At 39.2% G+C, this 21,775-nt stretch overlaps 2 protein-coding genes across 7 annotated transcripts in view; one reads left to right on the plus strand and one right to left on the minus strand.

The window, feature by feature from the left end:
• Positions 1–18,128, plus strand: part of lgr6 (leucine-rich repeat containing G protein-coupled receptor 6) — a 98,035-nt gene extending 79,907 nt beyond the window's left edge. For all 6 annotated transcript variants that reach the window (XM_081609042.1, XM_081609041.1, XM_081609043.1 and 3 more), the window contains 15 exons: positions 438–509; positions 6,313–6,528; positions 7,812–7,883; positions 9,930–9,998; positions 10,445–10,516; positions 11,570–11,641; positions 12,020–12,088; positions 12,266–12,337; positions 12,631–12,696; positions 13,532–13,603; positions 14,319–14,390; positions 14,789–14,914; positions 15,251–15,405; positions 15,758–15,838; positions 15,926–18,128. In XM_081609042.1, coding sequence (XP_081465168.1) covers positions 438–509; positions 6,313–6,528; positions 7,812–7,883; positions 9,930–9,998; positions 10,445–10,516; positions 11,570–11,641; positions 12,020–12,088; positions 12,266–12,337; positions 12,631–12,696; positions 13,532–13,603; positions 14,319–14,390; positions 14,789–14,914; positions 15,251–15,405; positions 15,758–15,838; positions 15,926–17,070 — 2,431 coding nt within the window. In that variant the 3' untranslated portion in view covers positions 17,071–18,128. The remainder of the gene's footprint in view (positions 1–437; positions 510–6,312; positions 6,529–7,811; positions 7,884–9,929; positions 9,999–10,444; positions 10,517–11,569; positions 11,642–12,019; positions 12,089–12,265; positions 12,338–12,630; positions 12,697–13,531; positions 13,604–14,318; positions 14,391–14,788; positions 14,915–15,250; positions 15,406–15,757; positions 15,839–15,925) is intronic.
• A 76-nt stretch (positions 18,129–18,204) lies between these two features.
• On the minus strand, positions 18,205–21,447 carry ube2t (ubiquitin-conjugating enzyme E2T (putative)). Its single transcript, XM_008413797.3, has 7 exons — positions 21,274–21,447; positions 20,390–20,499; positions 20,000–20,069; positions 19,814–19,919; positions 19,605–19,703; positions 19,351–19,434; positions 18,205–18,496 (listed from the first exon to the last, which is right to left on the minus strand). The coding sequence occupies exons 2-7, from the start codon at positions 20,496–20,498 to the stop codon at positions 18,380–18,382; spliced, it is 585 nt and encodes a 194-aa protein (XP_008412019.1). The 5' UTR covers position 20,499; positions 21,274–21,447; the 3' UTR covers positions 18,205–18,379.
• Positions 21,448–21,775: the final 328 nt, after the last annotated feature.

Consider the following 21,775-nt stretch of genomic DNA (forward strand, 5'->3'; position numbering starts at 1 on the left):
AGCCACTTGTAGTTTCTTCAGGTCGGATTTTTATCTCCCATTTTGAAAATAATGGCAGCAACAGTCGCATCATTGCAGCTGGCCACATCAGTTCCGCTAAGAAACACATTGAGATTGATATGCTTTGTAGAAACTGATGTTGAGTGATAGAGAAAATAAAAAATGAAGGAAGGAAGAGAGAAGACGATTGTTTCCTTCCCATTTCCCCCCTCATTTTTGCGCCATTCTTTTGAGGATGACATCACCAGGCCACCCAAGGAGGTCCTGGTTCTTTTCCCCTTTTCCTCTGCTTCTCTTCAGGCTTACTCAGATCCCCGTTACCTCCTGTGTCAGATTTCCGTCACAATGGAATTATTTGTTCTGCTTGATGTGAGCTGACAAATTAACTGCACTGATCTGATGCCTGAAGCTGACTCATTTGTTTGTGCCTTTATTAGGATGCTACAAAACAACCAACTGGAGAGACTTCCTGATGATGCTCCATGGGACCTCCCCAGCCTCCTGTCCTTGTGAGTCTCTCTCTCTCTCTCTTTCTCTCTCTCTCTCTCTCTCTCTCTCTCTCTCTCTCTCTCTCACTGCACACACATTCTAATTATGTTGCTCTAGCAGGGAATAAAACACCCCGTCCATGGCCACCCACACTTGTCAGCTCTAACCACAGTGCAGGTATAGTGTACCGCTGACAAACTGCAGACTGTACCCCGGTGTCGGCTGCAGCGGTCCTGCTTTCAATGCGAGAGTCTGACGGTTTGGAGTCACGGCTCCGATTGTGTCATGGTAGCATCTGGAAACCATGAGGGAAACAGCAGACACTGCAGGCCAGCGAGAGCATCTCCAATGAGCTGTGAAACAACCCCATTTTCCACCAATTCTCTCTCTCTTCCTCCTCCGCTCATACTCCTCCATTCTTCCCCCACCACCCACGCAGCTATCCCCCGGCTAATGAGCGTGTTTGGTCGTTTAATTGTCTAATCTGTGGGGTCAGCGTATAAATGTCAGCGTGCATGTTTAGACGAGCGCATTTGGACCTCCACTCCTGCAATTCCTCACCCCCGCCTGTTCCTCTCAACTTTGCCCCAAAATACATACCCGGCTTCTCTGCTTTCCGAATTAATAATTCTCTGCAAACATTCTCTCTTTCATCAGACAGACGCACAAATTGCTTGAGTTGTAATGTAGGAGGGGCCAGGCATGAAAGACATGAACTCCTCTACCACCTACAAAGTTTTTCTGTTTGCTGTGAAGCAGGCCTGTGTTCCCTAAATAGCCAGAAATCCTGCACTCTCTCACACACACGCACATTGGACTTTGCATTGACTTCCATTCATTTTTCATTAATTTCTACAGCTTAACCCTGACCCTTTCCCTAAACTTACCATTACCAGTTCATGCCTACGCCTACACCTAACCTAAACTCAGTTAATACCTTACTGTTTTTTTTAAACTTCTGTATGGAAAGGTTAAAAATATCCAAAGATAAATAAATAAATAGAAAAATAGTCCTAAACCTAACTACCAAGTCAAAATCAACCTCATATGAGCTCACAACATAACATTTGTTGGAAAACTGGTCCTTACACTATAACAAATACAAGGCCACACACACGCACGCACACACACACACGCACACACACACACGCACACATGCACCTATTTATTGCTTAGGATAAATAAGCAATAAATAGACCTCTTCCTGGAGTCCATCATTAAAAACGCACATCGTACAGTAGAAATCACTCAAATATATGACAAATGACAAAATTCAAATTACAGTTCATACAAATGTTGATAAAATATACATTAAGCATTTCAGTTGAAAGTATGTTGCTTCTAAAAAGCTTGTCAGATTAATTATAAAACAACAACAAAACATTCTGTTAAACATTTCTGAGAGTTAATGATAGAGTTGCACTCTTTTATTAAACATGAATATCGTCTACACTGTACAGCACATATAAGGAGATGGTCTACCCGTCTTTGACCTGTACGTCTGATCAAACAATTAGCTATCTCATCGATACCTGGTTGTCTTCAGGTTCTGCGTGTGGGAGGTCTTTTTACCTTTGAGATAGAAATCGCATCGTGTAATGAAAAAAATGCACTCAAATATACACACAAAGCCAATGAACAGAGACGCACCTTGTCATTATAGTAATAATAAGCTCTGAAGAGTAAGATTACTGGAAAGGCTTTTGAGAATGAATCTTGTTGGCGCCTCTCATTGGCATAAGGCAAATCGGGTAAAAAGATGGAGATGGCAAATGAGTCAGCACATGGATCTTACATTGGCATAAACATATAAAGAAGGGTATATCCTAAGTAAACCATCGCTTAATCTCAGCAAAAATCCCTCTAAGTGCAGGAACTGATTCAAAGTTTTTCTCTCACCATTTGAAACAGGATGCAGTGTTGTTGTTGAGTTTGGTGCCTGTCACAAGCTGACACATGTGTTTTGGGCCTCAACCCACTGGTTAAGAAGCGTAATCACCACTGATGAGCTTCACAAATGGTTGTAAATCAGCCCAAGCCTGTTTTTTAGAGATTTGACTCAAAACACTGACTTTAAAAATGTGGTCCTCCAACTCCCTCATTGCATAAAAGCTTAGCCATCTGGAGAATTGAACAAACTCAAGCAGGTTCCCAGATCTCTGGGGTATTTTAAGAGATCCTTTTCTTTTTCTGCCTGCTCCTCATTCCTATAGATGTCGGACAGACTTTGATGTGATGGGCAGGAAATAGTCTGCTTTATTGGGTTCAGTGGAACGTTCTCTATTTGTCTTGACCCTGTAAAGACCTGAACACTCTACCAAAAGGATTGTTTAGTATTTTGCTCCATAGAAATGGATAGGAATTTGAAAAGTCTTCAATAGTTTTCACCCTTTGATTTTGTTCAGGGACAAACAAGTTCCCTTCTAAAGAGTAGGTACGTGGATGATGTTTAGGACTGTACAAAAGGCATTTTTTTAATCAATTATATTATTTTTAAGAGCAATAAAGCAGTTGTCCCCCTTCTTCAATTATAAATTAAATTTGATTAACCATATTTTTTTATTACATTTCACTCATCACAGCTCAGCTCTAACAGTTTGATTACTGCCAGATTTCTGATTTCAATAAGTAATTTAAATGTAACCTTTATGACAGTGGTTCTTAACCTGGGTTCGATCGAACCCCAGGGGTTCAGTGAGTCGGTCTCAGGGGTTCGGCGGAGCCTCTGCCGTGGAGGTAAAGACGCACTTGTGTAAAGTCGTGATGACGCGCCCCGCTTTGGCATCACTTAATGCAGAGGATCACGTTACATTGCTTAGCCAATCGGTGCTGCGGAGGAGCAATGGCACAACTACACATTATTCAGGTGGATGCGAAAACATAGATCGGCGCGCCCCCCCCCCCCTCCTTGAGGTAAGGAACGTCAGGGTGAAGGAGCGACGCTAACTCCCCACCCCCCCTCTCGAGTCGCGCTGAAGTGTATGGGAAAACATCATCGGCGCGCCGCCCCCTCCAGACGGAGTTTTGGCGCTCCCTCTGGTGCTGCGCCCCTATGCGTTGCATACCACTTTTTGCGCCACTGCGGAGGAGCACTGATTGAAGGAGTTCCACTCTCAGCATGGATTTGAACTTTTGTCTTTAATTACTTCAGCAAAGCTCACCGTTTTTACCAAATTATGTAGCTTTCGATGTACTTCTAAATCTGCTCCTTAGTCGCATCTTTTCGGGCTTGCTACTGCCTCTAGTGGCGTGGGGGTGGTAACACAACTAATATAATTACATTACTAAGTCAGAATACATACCACAAAGTCTAAACAAGACTTTAAAGTGGTTCCAATTTCTCTCGATGGTCAGCCTGTTGAAACTGTGGAAAATTTTAAATACCTTGGGTTGTTCCTGGACAGTCAGCTCAACTTTGCTGAAAACACTGACTATATTTTGAAGAACTGTTTTCATTGACTCTACCTTTTAGGAAGAGTTAGTGATCTTGCAGTGACCCAACTAGACTCTAGTTGGGTCACCCCTATGTCTTCAATTTGGGGGGGGGGAAATCATATTTTATTTATCACGACAGAAGGGTTCAGTGAATGCGCATATGAAACTGGTGGGTTCGGTACCTCAAAAACGGTTAAGAACCAATGCTTTATGACAACATGGAGTAAGCTAAAGGTTTCCAAAAGCAACACATCATTGTCTTATCTACAGAAATTTATGAACACATGACAAAGTCGCTGACATCTATCAGACTGGAAAGTATTACAAAACATTTTCTGTGGCATTGGAAATCTTATATTTGCCAAACATAAACAAAGAAACATCAACAAAAAAGAACATCCTGATGATCCACAAGAGTTTTGGAAAGCGCATCCCATTACATTGTTTAGCATCATTTTAGAATAAAACCTAAAGTGAAATATGGTGGTGACACAGTGATGATCTTGAACTGCTTTGCTTCTTCAAGACATAAATCATATTCTAATTCTGTTTTTACCCCAAAACTCTGAAGGATAAAATCAGGCAGTGGCTTATGACTAATTGAAGGTTTTCGAGGCCCTGGGTTTGAATCCTGGCCTGGCATCTGGCTGCATGGAGTTAGGTTTTTTTTCTCAGACTTCTGAGAAAAAAAAAAACACTCAAACTGACACCAAGATTCAAGAAACATGTTTCATGGTTATCAGTCTAAATTGCCCTTAGAGGAGAGTGTTTGCTGTTGTTTATAAGGTCTATCTCTGTGATTCCCTTTGACGGACTATACAGGGTGCCTTTTACCTGATGACTGCTGGAGATATGCACCTGCTTCCCTATGGTCCTTTTGAGGATAACCAGGTATTGAGTATATGTACTATACCTGTTATAATATAGACAATGGATGGATAAAGAGACCTTGTCAAAATTAGGATTTAAATCTATTGTAATGTGGCACAGACTTAAACAGGTCGTCCATGTTCTGAAACACCCAGTGGTAGCTGAACTCAAACAATCCTACAAAAAGAATTGGGAAGACATTCTAAAATAACTTCAGAAAAACTGATTGCTAGTTATTGCAAATGTTTGCCAATATTTGCCAAGTGTGGTACAAATACTAAATAGTTTTATATGATAATTTTTCTTAGAAGGCCTGGTTAGTTTGGAAAGGATTTACTATATTCTCAGGATGTGATGATCTGAAGCACTTAGGTGCTACAAATAAAAACAGAAGTAAGAGGGCAAACATTTTTTAACAACACTTAGAACATAACCCAATGCCATGAAGCTGTGTGTGTACACATACATGTATGTTCCATGGGTCTTTCGATTTAAGCATCTGCCAGTGTGTACAGTTGCTCCCCTCGATGGAAAATCTTTCTGCAGAGAAAAGTCCAGAGTTCAAGTTCACATTTCACTTTGATGACGCTTTCTCTTTGGTGTAACCTCGGAGGGGTGATGAGGATGAGGACCAAGGGAATCAAAGGCGCTCAGTGAAAGACTGATAAGCAAAGATGTTTGAAAGATGGAAAAGAGCTAAGGAGAGAGACTCAAAAGTTCACAAAAGCTGGGAGTGGATCAGCGTTGATGTTGAAAATGAATGGAGAGGGGCCAGAGGGAGCAAAGAGAGATTAATGAATGAATGTGAAGGGCCAGAGAAAAAAAAGAATAGTAAAAGGAAGTGGTCTCAGCTTGTCAACCCTGCCTTGAGGGGATCATTCATCACTATCGACAGTGTGTATCCATGTGCGTATTTACCCGGGATGTGTGTATCCAGACTCTTTGCCTCTGGGTATAGGATATTAAAGGATAAAGAGGACAAACATATTTTAGGTTTTCTATGGTTCAAGACATGAAAGTGCTCACGGTCATAACTTCTGCAGATGAAAGAAAAAGTGTTTGTGGTGTTTGATGGAGCACCGTCAGTCCCGATAGTAACCAAGATTCTGATGGAAAGAATGCCGACAGGAAGAACGGCTGAGGACGCCTTTAATGGCCTTTCCCTTTTTCCAGACATGGATCGAAGAAATCTTTATGCAACATAAATAACTCGAGGACAGGGAAAACAGGCTCAGTGTAGTCATTCCTACATGTTTGTGTTTTTCTCATCTTGCATTTGATTCGTGTCTGTACTGGTGAAGGTCGACATAGCTTATTTAGCAGGGGAATAAATCATAATGAGGCACTCTAAAGAGGCTGCAGCAAAGATGAAAGAGAGGAAATAAAGGAGCTGTAATCCTTATAATACTGTTCCCATAATCCAAAGTATCTAACGTCATGACGCATAACCACAAATACAAAAAGGTATTCAAACAAAAACACGCAACTTAAGTAATTATTGTGCTTTTGGTCCCACAGGCGTCTTGATGCCAACCTCCTGAGCAAGGTTCCACCTGAGGCCTTCAAAGGTGTTCGCTCTTTGAGACACCTGTGGTTGGACGACAACTCCCTAACAGAAATACCCGTGACGGCCTTGGACTCCCTGTCCTCTTTGCAGGCAATGACACTGGCCCTTAACCAGATCACCCACATACCTGATTATGCGTTTACCAACCTCTCTGGCCTGGTGGTGCTGTAAGTGACATCTTGATTTGTGCCTTTTTTACAGCAGAAATGATAAACATGTCGATGGCTGTTTCAGTGAATGCATATTCAGAGGCCATCTTTATATGAAATCTACACCAGATTTCTGTAACAACCCCATTAATCCACACAAGTCCATAAATAAAATTATGTGCGATGAAGTGGAATGGAACAGGAAACAAGTACTGAAAACATACTAAAATTGAGTTGCCACTTGGGAAAAAAGACTTAAAAAAAAAAAAAAGATGAATGTGACTTGAGGAAATGGAGAAAATACTGCAGATGTAATTTTGACCCATCATTCCACATAAAATGTGTTCTGGATTCTAGAAGTCTTTTCCATTTACTCTAATCTTCAGTTCTTTAAATTTAAATGAATTCAACTTACTGGGGCTTTAAAATAGCTTTATTTTCTACCTATGAAACAAGTTGAGGGTTTCCCTGACTGTTTGGAATAATTTTACTGAAAAATCTACCCCTGTTTCATATTCATATTCTCATCAAGAATATCCCAGTTCATTTTAGTCTTCTCTTAATTAAGTAAAGTCTGCCACTAGCATTTGCTGAAAAAACAACCCCACACCATGATGTTCCCACTTACAAATATTGTCGGTATGATGTTTTTGGGGTGGTCTGCGGTGTTTCTTCTGCTTCAAACAGGGTGTGTGCAATAACATCCCAGCAGATCAGCTTTGGTTTCATTTGATCAGACTGTATTTTGCCAGTATTTGATATGTCTAAATATTTTGCAGAAAACTTTAAACAAGTTTCAACATGTTTATTTCTGTAGTGGACTCTTGTGCAGTGAATGTTCATAGATGCCATTGTGGTTGAATGCATTACTTACCGTTTCCATGAAAACACTGTTCTAGTTAATTCCAGGTCTTTTTTGTTTTAAGCACTCGGCAAGAGATTCTTGGCTCTTGCAGAACTGATCCGATTATTCTTTTGACTCCTCAGTCAGAAATATTGTGCGAAGCACCTGGAGATGGTTGTTTCATTATGGAATAATATTCTTTTCGTCATAAATTGTCTCCAGTTTATTGCACAGAACTTACTTTATGGAGCAATTTGTGGTGTTAATTTCTTTGTATGTGTCAATTACCTTGGTTGTTGCATACATCTGGTGTAAATTGTAGATCAATAGCCTCATTAGAAATAAATTGAACTAGAAATACTTATTTACTATTCTGCATCTCTCCTGAGTGTTAACAGGCAAACTAATTGGCCAATTTTGCTCCCCAAAAACATGAATCTTTATGGACTTTTCCCAGGCATCTCCACAACAACCACATACAGAGCATGGGATCAAGATGCTTTGAAGGCTTACAGAGTCTGGAGACACTGTGAGTATCCACAAAGTTAGAATATAATACCTCAGAAAGCGAATGCAATTAAAAGCCATAATTTCTCATACTGTCTGCAGTCTTTCCTCATATTTTACACACACAATAGTGCTGGGTGTTGTGAAGAAAGCCTTGAGATGTGTTTTTATAAATCATATGTAACGTGTGCCAAAAAGCACTGTAGCTCTAAATTATAAAGTCATAATGATTAATGTACTGGTAATTTCAGCAGGTGCTCGAGCAATTCGCAAAACCACAAGCGACAATTGAACAGGAATGCAAAGATGAAAAGATCCACTTTGATTACCTTGAAGCATCATCAATGGAGTCCTCTGTGTTATGTTTAGTAATTGCTAGGCAGTAAGGTCAAGAACAGCACAGCGTGGCTCCAGCGGAGTTTTCCTGGAGGACGTGCCATAGCCTCAATAACCTAATCCTAACCACATGCCAATATGGAGACCGCAGAAAACTGACACAGTGAAAGAAAGTGTGAGAAGCCTCCTGCAAAATTCATGGTGGTCTGATGAAAACACAGTTTCTGGCATTCTGCTTTAACAACCTGTTGAAGTGTAAAAAAATTATGCATTATTTCTTTACGAGAATGTGTGTGGGCGAGCGAGCATATGTGCGAATATATTCAAGTACCTTTGCCCGTGCAATCATAAACGTATGGCTCGCTTTATACTCATGTTGAAAGCCATAATGCATGCTGGGAAACTCTGCAGAGGATGAAGAGAAACCAGAGAAAGTGAAAAAGAGATGGAGCCTTTTGGACAAGAATAGTGTGTGTTAAATTGATTGGGCGGTAGAGACAGATGGTTCGGCGGGGTAAGATGACAGGTGTCACTGACGTGGAGATTGTGCTGGTATGAGGGGTTAATCTCTCGCAGCGGCTTTCTTTATGAGATATATGCATAACCACAACCTACATCAATCCCTAGCATATATATATATATATATCATTAGCATGAGGAGCTGTCCAGTGAACTTCTAGAAAACACAACAACATATGCAAAGCGGACAAAAGAGCAGTTATTTCTCAACCGATTTGGATGGCTTAATAGCATTTATGTGTATAAAAGACCAGCACTTAATTTGGTAGAGAATAGGAAACTTTAAAAAACATTACATAAGTGTACAGTTGTAATGGCATACAGTACAAGTGTACACATATGCAACTCTATTCATACATACAATCAGGAACAGCACTAGAGATGTTGCTGTTAGTGCTTCTACTTTGGATCCACATTTGGAGAGGGTCCTTCGAAAAATTAAGATGGTCAATATGACTTAGGGGACGCTCATAAGAACTGGGATGTGTCATAGATTAGCTAGCAAATACACCATTATTGCAATCTCGGTGTGCACAATATTAAAATCCATAACTTTTTTTTTGCTTAGTTACTTTTGTCTGAAAATGTGTCTTTCAGAGACCCATTTAGATTTGCAAAGAATTATGTTAAAGGCCAAAGTTTATAGCCTTACTTTCTTTAACACTAACTACTGCTTTGACCACAAAGAGTAGGAGAACAAATGAAGAGAGATTTCAGTTAAGAGGGAGGTGATCAGCTAGCCCTTACCATGTAAGACCAGCAGCTCTGTGCAAAAGGCAATTTTAAAATGAGAGCTCCAGTGCTTTATCATTCTTGCATCATGGTAGGCATTGCATAAAGACTGCAGCAAATCTCAGTGGCTTGTTGAAAAAGCAAAGTGTCTCCTTTAAATCGCCCGTGCACTTTGCCAAAAGTGGTTTTAATTTAAATAAGAAAAATAAACTTTTAAAAGGTTGTCTAACTTTGTTACACAAAAACTACACTAATGAGACTGATTTCATGTGCAAACACATTGACATTAATTTCTCATTTAGTTTGTTTCTGGTGTTGTTTAAGCCTGATTGACTTGGCTCTGTCTGTTTTTTGGAATGGACTGGCTCCACTGCGCTACTGAGGGAGAATGTTATTATGAAATGTTGATGCCATGTAGGGGGCAAAATCGGACATAACGACTTTTAGATATTATTTAACCATGACTTTATTTGACTTGCAGGGATTTAAACTACAATGATCTTCAGGAGTTCCCTACGGCAATCAGGACACTGAGCAAACTTCAGGAACTGTGAGTACCCGTGCACACACACACACACACGAAAACACACCTGCCCGGCATGACTATCGTGGTTGTGTTATCCCGAGTAATCCCGTTAAGTGATTTTAATGTGGCACTCGGATACAGTCTCTCTCGCCCCAAGCAGGTGCTGGCTACACACCCACGCAGCCACTCGCCCTGCACATACACACAGACGCACATGCACAAACCATGTTTTTTCCCCGGCTTCAGCAGATGTTTTGCAGCGTGCATATGTGTCACAGATACAGCGTATGTGTTGTGTGTTTACGTCTCATGTATCCAAAAATGTTCTTCAGCTGTGCAGCGGCAGGTGCAACGCGAGGGGCACATGACTCACACTCTCACTCACACACACATTGTCGCATCTGCAAACGGCCAAAATGCAAAACATACTGATTGAGAGAATAACTAACAGGATGTTTTTGCATGTTCAGGGGCTTCCATAACAACAACATCAAAGCGATCCCTGAGAGGGCCTTTGTGGGAAACCCTCAGCTCCAAACCATGTGAGTTTCATGCTTAATCACAATGCTACAACTTGAACATATCAAATAAACACAACTGGAATTGCATGTCAACATCACTTACAACGCAGCTCGTTCAAAGCAGATTATACAGCATGTGTCTACATACAGTTGAAACCAGAGATTTACATACAATGGATTTAAAAAGGGATGTCGTCACTTATCAGTGTCTGAGATTAAATCGGATTAAATCGTTCCTGATTTAGCTCAGTTAGGATTACCAATTTTTTACTTTTTACTAAATGGCATAATAATGAGAAATAGATTTCTTTAGAACCCGAGCTTTATTAAGTTCATTTGTTTAAACCATTGTTCGCCAGTATAAACCCCATGAGAATGTTCAAATATCATACTCCTTAGGAGGGTCAGTATGTTCTTTGTCCCAGACATGAATCGGGTTTGCTGTAAAAATGTACAAGTCAGTCCCCAAACAAAAACAGAAGATCTTTTAAAGATGCTGGTTAAAGTTGGAAAGAGAGCATCATTAACTACAGCTAAATAAAACAACTCCAGTAGCAGCACAAAAAGGCAGATTACATTTTGCAAATGTACTCCGGTTATGAATTTGCATTGGGCAGAATTGTCCTGTGGTTTGACAGAACTAATATCAAAGTGTTTGGCCATAATGACTATTGTTGCAATTATAGGAAAAAGAGGGAAGCCATAAAGCCTGACGCCAACATTTCATCTATGAAGTATGGCAGTGATAGTATCATTTTGTGAAGATGTTTGGCTGCAGAAAGGGTTTCTGCAGGAGAAAAGAATATCGTGTAAATATTGAAACGTCTCAATAAATCAGTCATGAAAGTCTAAATTAACTTAAAAGCACAAATGGGTTCTCTGAATAAACAATGACCCTAAATGTACAGACTAAACTATAAGCAAAACAGAAATTAATTTGGTCGTCCACACTGACATAAATCAGAAATTTAATTTAATATCATGCAAAGAGAAAAAAATGGCTATTTGTGTTTTTTCATATAGTATATTTAAATAAATGGTCCCACGTGTATTTTTTTCCTCTTTTTCTTGCAGTCACTTTTATGAGAACCCAATCCAGTTTGTGGGGAAATCTGCTTTCCAGTTCTTACCAAAGCTGCACACACTGTAAGTATGTGGTCAATAAAAGCCATTCCAGTGAGTTAGCGCAAACACTGTTTAAATCATCCTCTAGCCATTGCAGCCAGAGCTCAGCGGACATGTGTAATGGCCTACTGAATGATGTTGTGTTACTGTATTGCTGTGCTGTGTGCTGATGTGGTAAGAGAGAGTGTGCTGTAAGAACATGTTGAATAGTGTGACTTATGATGTCTGGTGAGAGGGCCAAAACAGCCCGTGTTGATATTGGAGGAATAGCTTGATGGCTGCAATGAGCTGTTAGACAGGTTCTGCGTTTGTGCATGTGTGTGTGAGCACAAGAGGGGAAAGGAGGAGAGAAAAGCAATTGTTTAGGTTTTTGTTCTTTTTCTTTTTGCTTGGCATCAGTTCCTTGAATGGGGCAACCCAAATCCAAGAGTTTCCGGATTTGAAAGGAACAACCAGCCTTGAGATTTTGTAAGTATCAAACACGCAAAGTAATATTTAAGAAATTATAGGATGCTCTAAGACACGAGGAACAAAGGTTCGGCAAACCAAGACAATTGCCTGTCCACCTAAGTTAGACTGATGAGATTCTGGGATCATTTCATTTACTTGCTCTCCAACAATAAGTTGTTTTTTTTTCCTCTATAGGACCTTGACTCGGGCTGGTCTCTCAGCTCTTCCCCTGGACCTATGTGAGCAGCTGCCTCATCTCAGAGTGCTGTGAGTGCACACATATAGACAGGCACACACATGAATAGGGTCAATAAAACTTAAAAAATGATAGAAAAACCAAATCAAGAGAGCTGTGTCCTAAAGGTATCACTCAAATTCACCAAAAGAAATCATAAATATAGAGTTCTGCAGTATACCCCTGCTCACAGAACTGACACCCAAGTTTTTCTGTCAGCCCATAATTTCCCACTCCATAAATTCACAGCTGGTCATGGATTTCTCAATGTCTTATCATAGCATGTGATTTTAAAAAAATGCATTATTTCTATGTGCTGTTGTAGAGAGCTGTCATACAACCAGATAGAGGATCTTCCCAGTTTTTACCACTGCTCTGCACTTCAAGAGATGTGAGTAATTTTCCCTTTCTAAATTACTGTTTGCATACAGGGATGGGCCGGATACCGGGAACAAGGTGGTTGTGCATTTTGAACAATAAAATTTTTAAAACTGCGAAAGTTTCAAAGAGTTCAAAGTATACCCAATAAGTTGCCAGAGAAGCTTAATTTTTTTTCCACATGTATGAAAGGTAAAAAAAAAAGGTAACACTGCCCCTCCCCCATCTATTACTGAACACTGCTAGTCAGTTGGCTCTTAGAAGGTCATTACACTTTTCCCTCACAAAAAAATGGCTGTTTGGAAATTGTTTTCTTGAAAATGCAAACAGTCTTGGATAGGCAACTAAAGAAAAGCCAACTCAACACATTAAAAAGTTTTGAATTTTATAAACAGTAGGCACGTTTTTTGTATTAATTTAAACATGATCCTTCACTGTCCACTTTTAAAGGTCGTCTTAAAACCCATCTATTTTACTTGGCTGTCAACTCCAGCGGGATCTAGTTTTAAATTGTATGTTTGTTTGTTTTTAAACTGTAAGAGTTTTTATTATTATTATTTTTTATTGTTATGTTGTGTTTTAATGTACAGCACTTTGTATCAGCTGTGGTTGTTTTAAAGTGCTTTATAAATAAAGTTGGTATGGTATGATTATATCTTAACTAGTCAATATTTTAGGTTGTTTTTGCAGCAGTTTTCCTTTTCTCTTGTAAACAATTCCAACTTGTTACAAATGTTTATTACCATATACACCATTCTATGGACCTATGTGTCAGAAGTTTTTATTCAACTTGTGTACATTTTATTTACGTCACTGTATAAAAGCCTTTGTATCTTTGTATACAACAGCGGACTGCAGCATAATCAAGTCAGAAGAATAGAGTCAAGCACCTTTCAGCAGCTCTCCTCTCTTAGAGCACTGTGAGTTGATCCTTGATCTGTTTTTCTTTTCTCTCTTCGTCTCACATTAGTCCTGTTGAAATTCGTTGTCTACATTAGAGTGGGTCAGTATTGAAATGATGTGAAAACGTTTTATGGCCTGAAGATCTAGTTCATATGTTTGAATTTTGGCAGTAACTCCGAATTGTCCCAATGTTTCAGAGTAATTGTGGATGTTTGAAGATAATTAGTGTATACTGTATTCAGTTATGCCATTTGGTGAATGAGGCTTTTAATGTAAAGTACTTTGACAGACCAGTAATATTTGAAACATGATAGATAAATGAAGTCCATTTGTGAATAAAATATTTTGTGACTTACAATATGCCAATAAAAATAGCAAATGATACATGTATAGGAGCTTTTCATAGCTATTTCAGAAATGCCAAATGGGTTTACCTCTTTAAAATATTAGAAGTATGAAACAGAAACAACATTAAAGAGAATAGATAACTTTCTTAATGCATTTTAAAGATAAAAACATGACTAGTGAAAGATGAAAAAGCATTGCTCAAGTCAAAATGAGTATTTTATATTTCCTAATACTGACATCTACAGGATCAGACTACAAAGTTCCTAAACAGTTTTCATATTCAAATTCCACACTTTTGTAATACTACATAGGAAGCCTGAATGATGAGCATGACTGTAACTCCAATAAGTACATTGAGTTCACTTTATTGTTTTTCTCTGACAGTGATCTAAGCTGGAACATGATTGAGTGGATCCACCCAGATGCCTTCACCTCACTCCATTCTTTGATCAAACTGTGAGCAAAAAACAGATACACATCTCTCACTTAGCCTGTCATACAGTTTATCTGATTCTTTAGTAGTCCCTTCCCCACTTAAAATGGGTGACAAGGTTGATATATCAGAATATATCAGTATGTCAGAAATGTGGGCGTAATCACTACGGGTTAACACAACATTTTTAGCCTTAATACATTTGTAGCCAACAATCTCATTTCAAGTCATGCCAACTTAAAATTGCATAATCTGAGTGAAGACTGAAGTTTGTTTATCTAATCTGATAGTAGGTACTATCCAGAGATAATCTGATAGCATGTCTGAACAGGTTAAAGTATCAAAGAGACTAAACTTTTTCCTTTTACTTTAAGGACTTCACATGCATAACATTTTGCTTCTTTTTATTTTTTAACCATAGAGACCTGACTGAGAACCGCCTCAGCTCTGTACCAGTTGCAGGTTTAGGAGGCCTCACTCATCTCAAACTGAGGGGGAACAAAGACTTATACGAAGCCTTCAGTCCTGATCACTTCCCACAAATGAGGTAATGTACAAAAATATCACCTATGAAAATATAGCCTACGCTAAAAAAAAATGTCTGTGCTTAAAGCCGGTTCAAAAATTCAGGTGCTGTACACAACCAGCAAAATATAAAGTACTGCTGCAAAGCATTTCTGAATTCAACTTGGACAATAAAAAAGACATCTCAATTACAAAGTTAACTCTTTATGCTAATTTCTTTGAATGTCTGATCCATAATGTCAAGGAGTCAAACCAAAAGCACTATGGTCTGAACCTCAAAGGTCGTGCTTTGCCTAAATACCACCTGCCATGGAATCTTCTTCGTTATGATGATTAATATTGTTCCCATCTGCAACAGGGTGATAGAGATGCCTTATGCCTACCAGTGCTGTGTGTATGCATCCTGTAACACCTACAAGCCCACCACCCAGTGGGACACAGAGCTGAGCAACACAAATGAAGACCTTCACAAGAGGACGGTGGCCATGTACCCAGTCCATGCAGACACTAACTGTAAGACTACAATCCACACTCAACCACATTAAGTTCAGTTGCTTAACAAAAAAGACAAACCTACCTATCACATGGTGATTAACAACAGTATGATCAAAATAATAAAAACTAAAATTATATTGCTGAGTGTACAAATTCTGTAACTATGACAGAGCTGTTAAGCCTTGATATCTGTGTAATTGAGTTTTCTTGCACCTTAAATGATAAAAAAATAGACACTGACAATTGAATTTTATGAGTACCAGTTACCTCACTGAAAAATAACACAAATAATAAGCCACATAATATCCATACACAATGCAAAGAACTTCAGTCCTCGTATTTAGATCATATAAACAATCCTATCTTCTAGATGACCCTGACCTGGAGGAGTTTCAGTTGGAAATAGAAGAATCCAAGTTACAGACCAGTGTCCAATGCACCCCCATACCTGGTAGGTGACGTCTCAGATTTGATATGACAAAGCGTTCAGTTTGCTGCGACAAGTACTGACAACAGTTTTGTGTCCTTTATGTCGTAGGTCCGTTCCGTCCCTGTGACTCCCTCCTGGGCAGCTGGGTAGTCCGCATTGGCTTGTGGTCCATCTCCCTGGTGTCTTTGCTGGGAAACGCCATTCTGTTCCTGTCTCTCTTTGGATCGCCAGGCAGCCTGTCGCCACTCCGCTTTATTGTGGCCTGTATGGGTGCTTCTAACCTGCTGATGGGTGTGTGTACATGCACACTGGTCCTTGTGGATGCTCTGACCCTTGGAGAATTCAATGACCATGGAGCCCGCTGGGAGGGCGGACCTGGTTGTCAAGCAACAGGATGGGTTTGGGTGTTTGCGTCTGAGGCAAGCGTGCTGCTGCTGACTCTGGCAGCAGTGCAGTGTGGTGCAAGCGTGACATGTGCCCGTGCCTATGGGAAATCACCATCCCTTAGCAGTGTACGCACATGTGCATATTTCTGTCTCACCCTCTGCCTCACAATTGCTTCACTCCCACTAGTTGGAGTGGGGGAGTATGGCTCTTCACCTTTCTGCCTTCCGTCACCCCTTCCTACCCCATCTTCTCGCTTGCCATCCTCCCTGGGCTTCCCTTTGGCGCTCATAATGATGAACACCATTTGCTTGCTTATTGTCACAGGTTCATATATCCGCCTATATTGGGAGCTACTTCGGGGAGAGTGTGAGGGGTTGTGGGACTGTGCCATGATCAAACATGTGGCCTGGCTTATCTTTACTAATGGCCTTCTCTACATACCGGTAGCTTTCCTATCACTTTGTTCTCTTCTGGGTCTTCTTTCTTTGGGGGAAGAGGTTCTAAAATCAGTCCTCCTCCTGTTACAACCCCTGCCCGCTTGCCTCAACCCTCTGCTCTTTCTTCTTTTCACAAGAGATCACTCTCAGTTGTTCTCCTGGTCTCGCCCCAAAACTCGCCCACAGCTGCGCCGCGACCGCACCTTGGACTCACTAGTTTCTGTGGAGACAGAAAAGAGCTCCTGCTCGGATTCTTCAACACAGGTGTCACTGACTGATGCCGACGCCACGTACAGGGAAGGGTCTTCTCCCCAGCCCGGACGAGAAACAACCAGGTTTTCTCAATGTTCCTCTACATCCTCCGTTCACCTCATCCCTTGCCAAGTACCAATCGCGAAAGCCAAAGGAAGGGAGAGGGTGACAGAATGAGGAAGCATGGGGAGTTTGGATCAAAATGCGATTCTTACCATTTTTCCTTCTGTGCTGTGCTACAATGACTCACCTTATATCAATGAGCCCCTGAAACAGATGTTTAAAAATATAGGGGAAAAAATTTGGAGATTCAAGGACCGCAGCATTTCTGGGCTACCCATCTATAAACTCTTGAGAATGAGTCAACAAAAGATGTTGACTAATAAAGAGAGGTCGACAAGCGAACAGTCTTTCTGACCAGAGAGCAGGATGGAAAAGTTTTGTTTTTTGCCAGTACTGTTGAACTAAAGGACAATTTCGGAGACTATCCAGCGGACCGAGTCAAACAAGGAGCTGAATAAATAATGCAATGCAAAAAAAGCTGTTAATCACATTGAGAATCAAAGCTACAGACAAATTAATGGTCTACTCTGAGGGAATAAATGTTTATACTGAAATGTGATGAGAAATGCAGCTCAGAAGTTGCATATTGTTTAATAGCATTTAAGTGGAGTTTTGTTTTTAAATACAATTCTGTCATAGCATTGTTGTTTTGTTCCAAAAAAAAAAAAAAAAGGCGTATTGTCAATCATACTAGCAAATTTCCCAAGTTTAAGCTAATGTGTTTTGTCCAGAGCAGTTTTTATAGCCACATATAAAACTTTACAGCTGTGTATTGGAGCAATTTTTATGAAATATTCTTTAAGTGGAAAATAATGCAAAAATGATCTGGGTTGCACATGTATTTTTATATGGTTTACATAATTATGCTCAAAAACATGCAACTTTGTCAAACAAGAGTTAAGCAGTCTTATGGTTTGAATGGGATGCAGCTGTATTTCTGCCAACTTTAGAGTAAGAAAGCGATCTTTATATACATACAATGTAACTACCTCTGAACTATGGTATTGACTCACTACAGCCTTATTGATGTTTGTCTCCTTTTTATAAACAGCAAATATATAATTTTATACATTGAGAAATAAAAATTTTAGTTTGTACAAAATAAAAACTTGTACCACTTAGGTTGTACATACTTTATGTCTTTTAAACGTATGTTAGAATAAAATTATCAACATATTGTATAAACTTGAACCTCTCTGCTTATGATACAAAAAAAACACCTAAATAATACACCACATCCATAAGGTGTAGATCTTCAAACTTTTATTATACACAGAAACACACAGTTAACTTATAAAGATTCAGTTCATGAAATGCATCTAGTCAACATATAAGCAACACGTTAGAACAAGAAAGCAAAAATAAAGGATGCAGATGCTGTGCTAACCAAGATCAGACAGCTAAAACAACTGAATGAGGAAAACTACACACAAGGTCTCTTCAGCGGTTCTTCTGCCTCCTGCTGGGAACATAGTGCATCCCGTTTCCGAGACGATAATTTCTGATCCGGAGCATTTTCTTTGTTGTCTTCCACAACGCTCTGAATCGAGGATACACAAAAACTGTTATTTTCGAAAAACTCTACAAATTTATGATATTCTGTTACCTAATGTAGACTTTAAATTCAGAATAAAATTGGTACAAATTACAACAAACTCAGGATTTGAAACTGGTGCTTGAAGATCCAACACAGTAAAAAATCTATATAAATTGCAATCTGTTGCCAATAATAGTCTAAACACATTTTTTCCTGGTTATTCAGATGCATTGGTACATTAGATGAGCCCACAAAGCTATTAGTAAAATCGTGTGGAAATTCTGGGAAGAAAGGAGCGATGGGAAAGATGCTGCAAGCTAACTATATCCTAAAGATTTCAAATACGGGTTCAAAAGTTACTTATAATTTCAGTAAATCCATTCACTATGTGCAATATTGAGGTGATATTGCTGTGGGAATAAGTGTGACAACTTGCTTTGTGACACAACCAGCTCCTCACCAAAAAATAATCAAACTTTTTCGAACAAGAGTATATGGGACAGACAGAAAACAAGTAAAGCTACAAATACCCAGATGAAACACTTTTAAAAAACCTACAAAACGACTCACAAAATGTCAATACAAAATCCTACACATAAATCTGTTGTATTTTGTCGTGCTTGAAGCAGAACAACAAAGTAAGTCAAATTTAAAGAAATTTGACTTAAAATTGCAGGAGATACATTATCCTGTAGCTTATGTTCAATCTAGAATCCACAGCACAGCCTTGTGGTTCAGATGAACTACTACACAATCGGTACTAGCAGGACCGGAAATAAAGTAGTGTGGAACTATGAACATCCTATTCATGCACAGATCACACAACAGATAGAAGAAAATGAGATAATATGTCTTACTTTGTTTGTCTGAATTGCATGTTCCTGTGTCCACTTCTTGGCCTTCTCTGTGAAGAGGTATTTGTTGTACTTGAACTCTGATGACTGGATTTAAAGTACATAAACAAGCATTCAATACATTAGAATCAAAAGACTTTCGATTTAGAGCAGTGGCAATATCCAAAAAGATATTTTGAGTTCCTCAAAACCCTTAATGAAGCACCTCAAACACATGGGAATATATATGGCTAAAGGAAAACAAAAATGCGACTCACTATGTCAGCCATAAGCGGGTCATCTGGATTGGGCTCAGCCATGAGCAGTTGGATTGAGGTGAGGACTGTGGAGATATTTAGAGATGGTTTCCAGGCACCCTGAATAAAAACAAACAAAAAAAAAACCCCAGCTGATTATTGCATCTGATTTGAAAATAGAAGTTTAAATAATTGACAGCAAACACAAATTACATTATACTTTTCACAACCTTTGGTGGGAGTTTAAGAGCATCATGGCAAATTCGTCCCGAGTTGTCAATGTTTGGGTGGTAGATTGGGGTCAAGAAGCGTATGTTTGGAGGTTCAAATGGATACCTAAGGCACATAAATGGCAGACCTGTCGTGTTTAAATGGTTACGTCGGTTTCATGAGTGCTCAAAAGGACAGAAAAGTACCTTTCTGGGATCTTCACCTCCAGGGAGAAGAGTCCACCTTCATAAGGAGTTCCTACACCACCAACGATCTCTGCAAGGTAAGGTGATACTAATAAATTACCAAGATAGAGCTGAATTGAAATAACACATCAGTTAATTAAATAAAAAATAGAATTATGAAATTACATCCAAAAGGTTGTAAAAGTATCAAGGATTAAAATTTAGACCACATAGAGAAATTTAAATTACCTAAAACATATTTTTACTTTGTCATTCGCGGGAAAATGGGTATGTTTATGGTTTATCCTCATGTAAAGCTATAGCTCCCATCATTTCTGAACTGTCATCCTGACTATTGCTCCGTTATGGAAACATCTCTAACTGCTTTAGGCCCAGTGACAGAAAGCGTACGTGCTCGGAGGTCATCAATCCGCTCCTCGGTCTGCCAGCATGTTATCCCAGGAGGAGGCTCAGTGCTCAACATCTGAAGTTCACGCTTCAAACGGGAAGCTCTCTGCATTCTTTAGAGTGGGGGAAAAAAAAAAAAAAAGTAAACTGAAAGCAATTTTCTCACACAATTATAAATGACGTCATGTAAACATGAGGGTGAGCCATACAATATGAAAACTGAACACGACTCCACATCAAAGCAGTATAAAAATTGTGAAATTAAATCCTCGCATTCTGATTAGCAACCAGGACTAGTTCAGGATATTTTAAAACAGTTTGTTTTTTAAAGGATGTTTTTTAGTTTAAGATTTGGCTGTGGTGTCCTAAATCCAAAAGCTTTTAAATTAGATCACTTTTGTTGAGCTTTTGAAATTTTTCAAATAATATACTTTTACTAGTGCCTGTCATTTTTGTCGACTTAAAGCATTTATTTTGTTGTGTTTAAAAAAACTCAAAGGTTAAATCACAAATTTTGTACTGGTCCGAGGTTATCTATAGAATGTGTCAATTCAACTGTTAATTATTTTAAGCCGAATCTCAAGTAATATTAATATTGCTCACAGTTTTCGTAAGTAAAACGAGGATTTGACTAATTTCACAAACTTTGTTTTAGTATGCGGCCATTTTAAAATTAATCCAGCTCGGCGTTATTTAAGCGTCTTGGTAGCACGTATATATATTTATAAGATAATTGGTCATCTCGTCTGTATTTCTCTCGGTTGTTAACCGACCATAAATAAGCTAACTGCTCAAGTCACGGTACCCATGTATCCAGGTAATCAAGGGTAATTTCTCCAGATCATCCACACATAGTATTATCAGCTCACTTCTTTACGTTTTCTTACCTGTCACACACGTTGTACTCACTGAAGAATTAAAAACTCGTAAACTCAGAGAGGAAAAGGCGCTCAGAGACGAGTGTTTTCAGATTTCCCTCTTCAGCGTCACACTTCTTCTCGTGCTGATCATGTTGTGGTTGAAAACGTAAATAGCGCCATCAACTGTTACGGAGCCGCGACAACGGAACCAACCCCCCAAAATATGTGCACTATATTTATATCAAGTAATGGGGAATACAACAAAATATTTTAGTACATTGTATTTGGAAATGATTCATTGAGTATATCAACAAGTGGATGTTCGTTCTCCTAGACCTAGATTTCTCACAAATAGTCAATAAAAATATTGTCGTGCTATGTTGAAAGAGCATTTTCAAACTGGCTTTAAACAGTTTGAAAACGCATTGAATGCTTATCTTAGCTTGATAAATACACATTGCGTCATAACACATATGTATTTGGCCAATAATGTCATTACTTTTCAATCAGACATGAAAAAAAGGAAAAT

The sequence above is a fragment of the Poecilia reticulata genome, chromosome 7 (genome assembly GCF_904066995.2).
Source record: "Poecilia reticulata chromosome 7, P_reticulata-male-v2, whole genome shotgun sequence".
Classification (NCBI taxonomy): Eukaryota; Metazoa; Chordata; class Actinopteri; order Cyprinodontiformes; family Poeciliidae; genus Poecilia; species Poecilia reticulata.

What these genes read in the sequence shown, in the direction of transcription:
- ube2t (XM_008413797.3), bottom strand. Translation starts at nt 20,498, where the DNA reads ATGCAGAGAGCTTCCCGTTTGAAGCGTGAACTTCAGATGTTGAGCACT. An exon ending in ACCCGCTTATGGCTGACATA is followed by an intron (nt 19,435 to 19,604) that starts GTGAGTCGCATT and finishes CTTTAAATCCAG; the next exon opens with TCATCAGAGTTCAAGTACAA. An exon ending in ATGCAATTCAGACAAACAAA is followed by an intron (nt 18,497 to 19,350) that starts GTAAGACATATT and finishes TCCTCGATTCAG; the next exon opens with AGCGTTGTGGAAGACAACAA.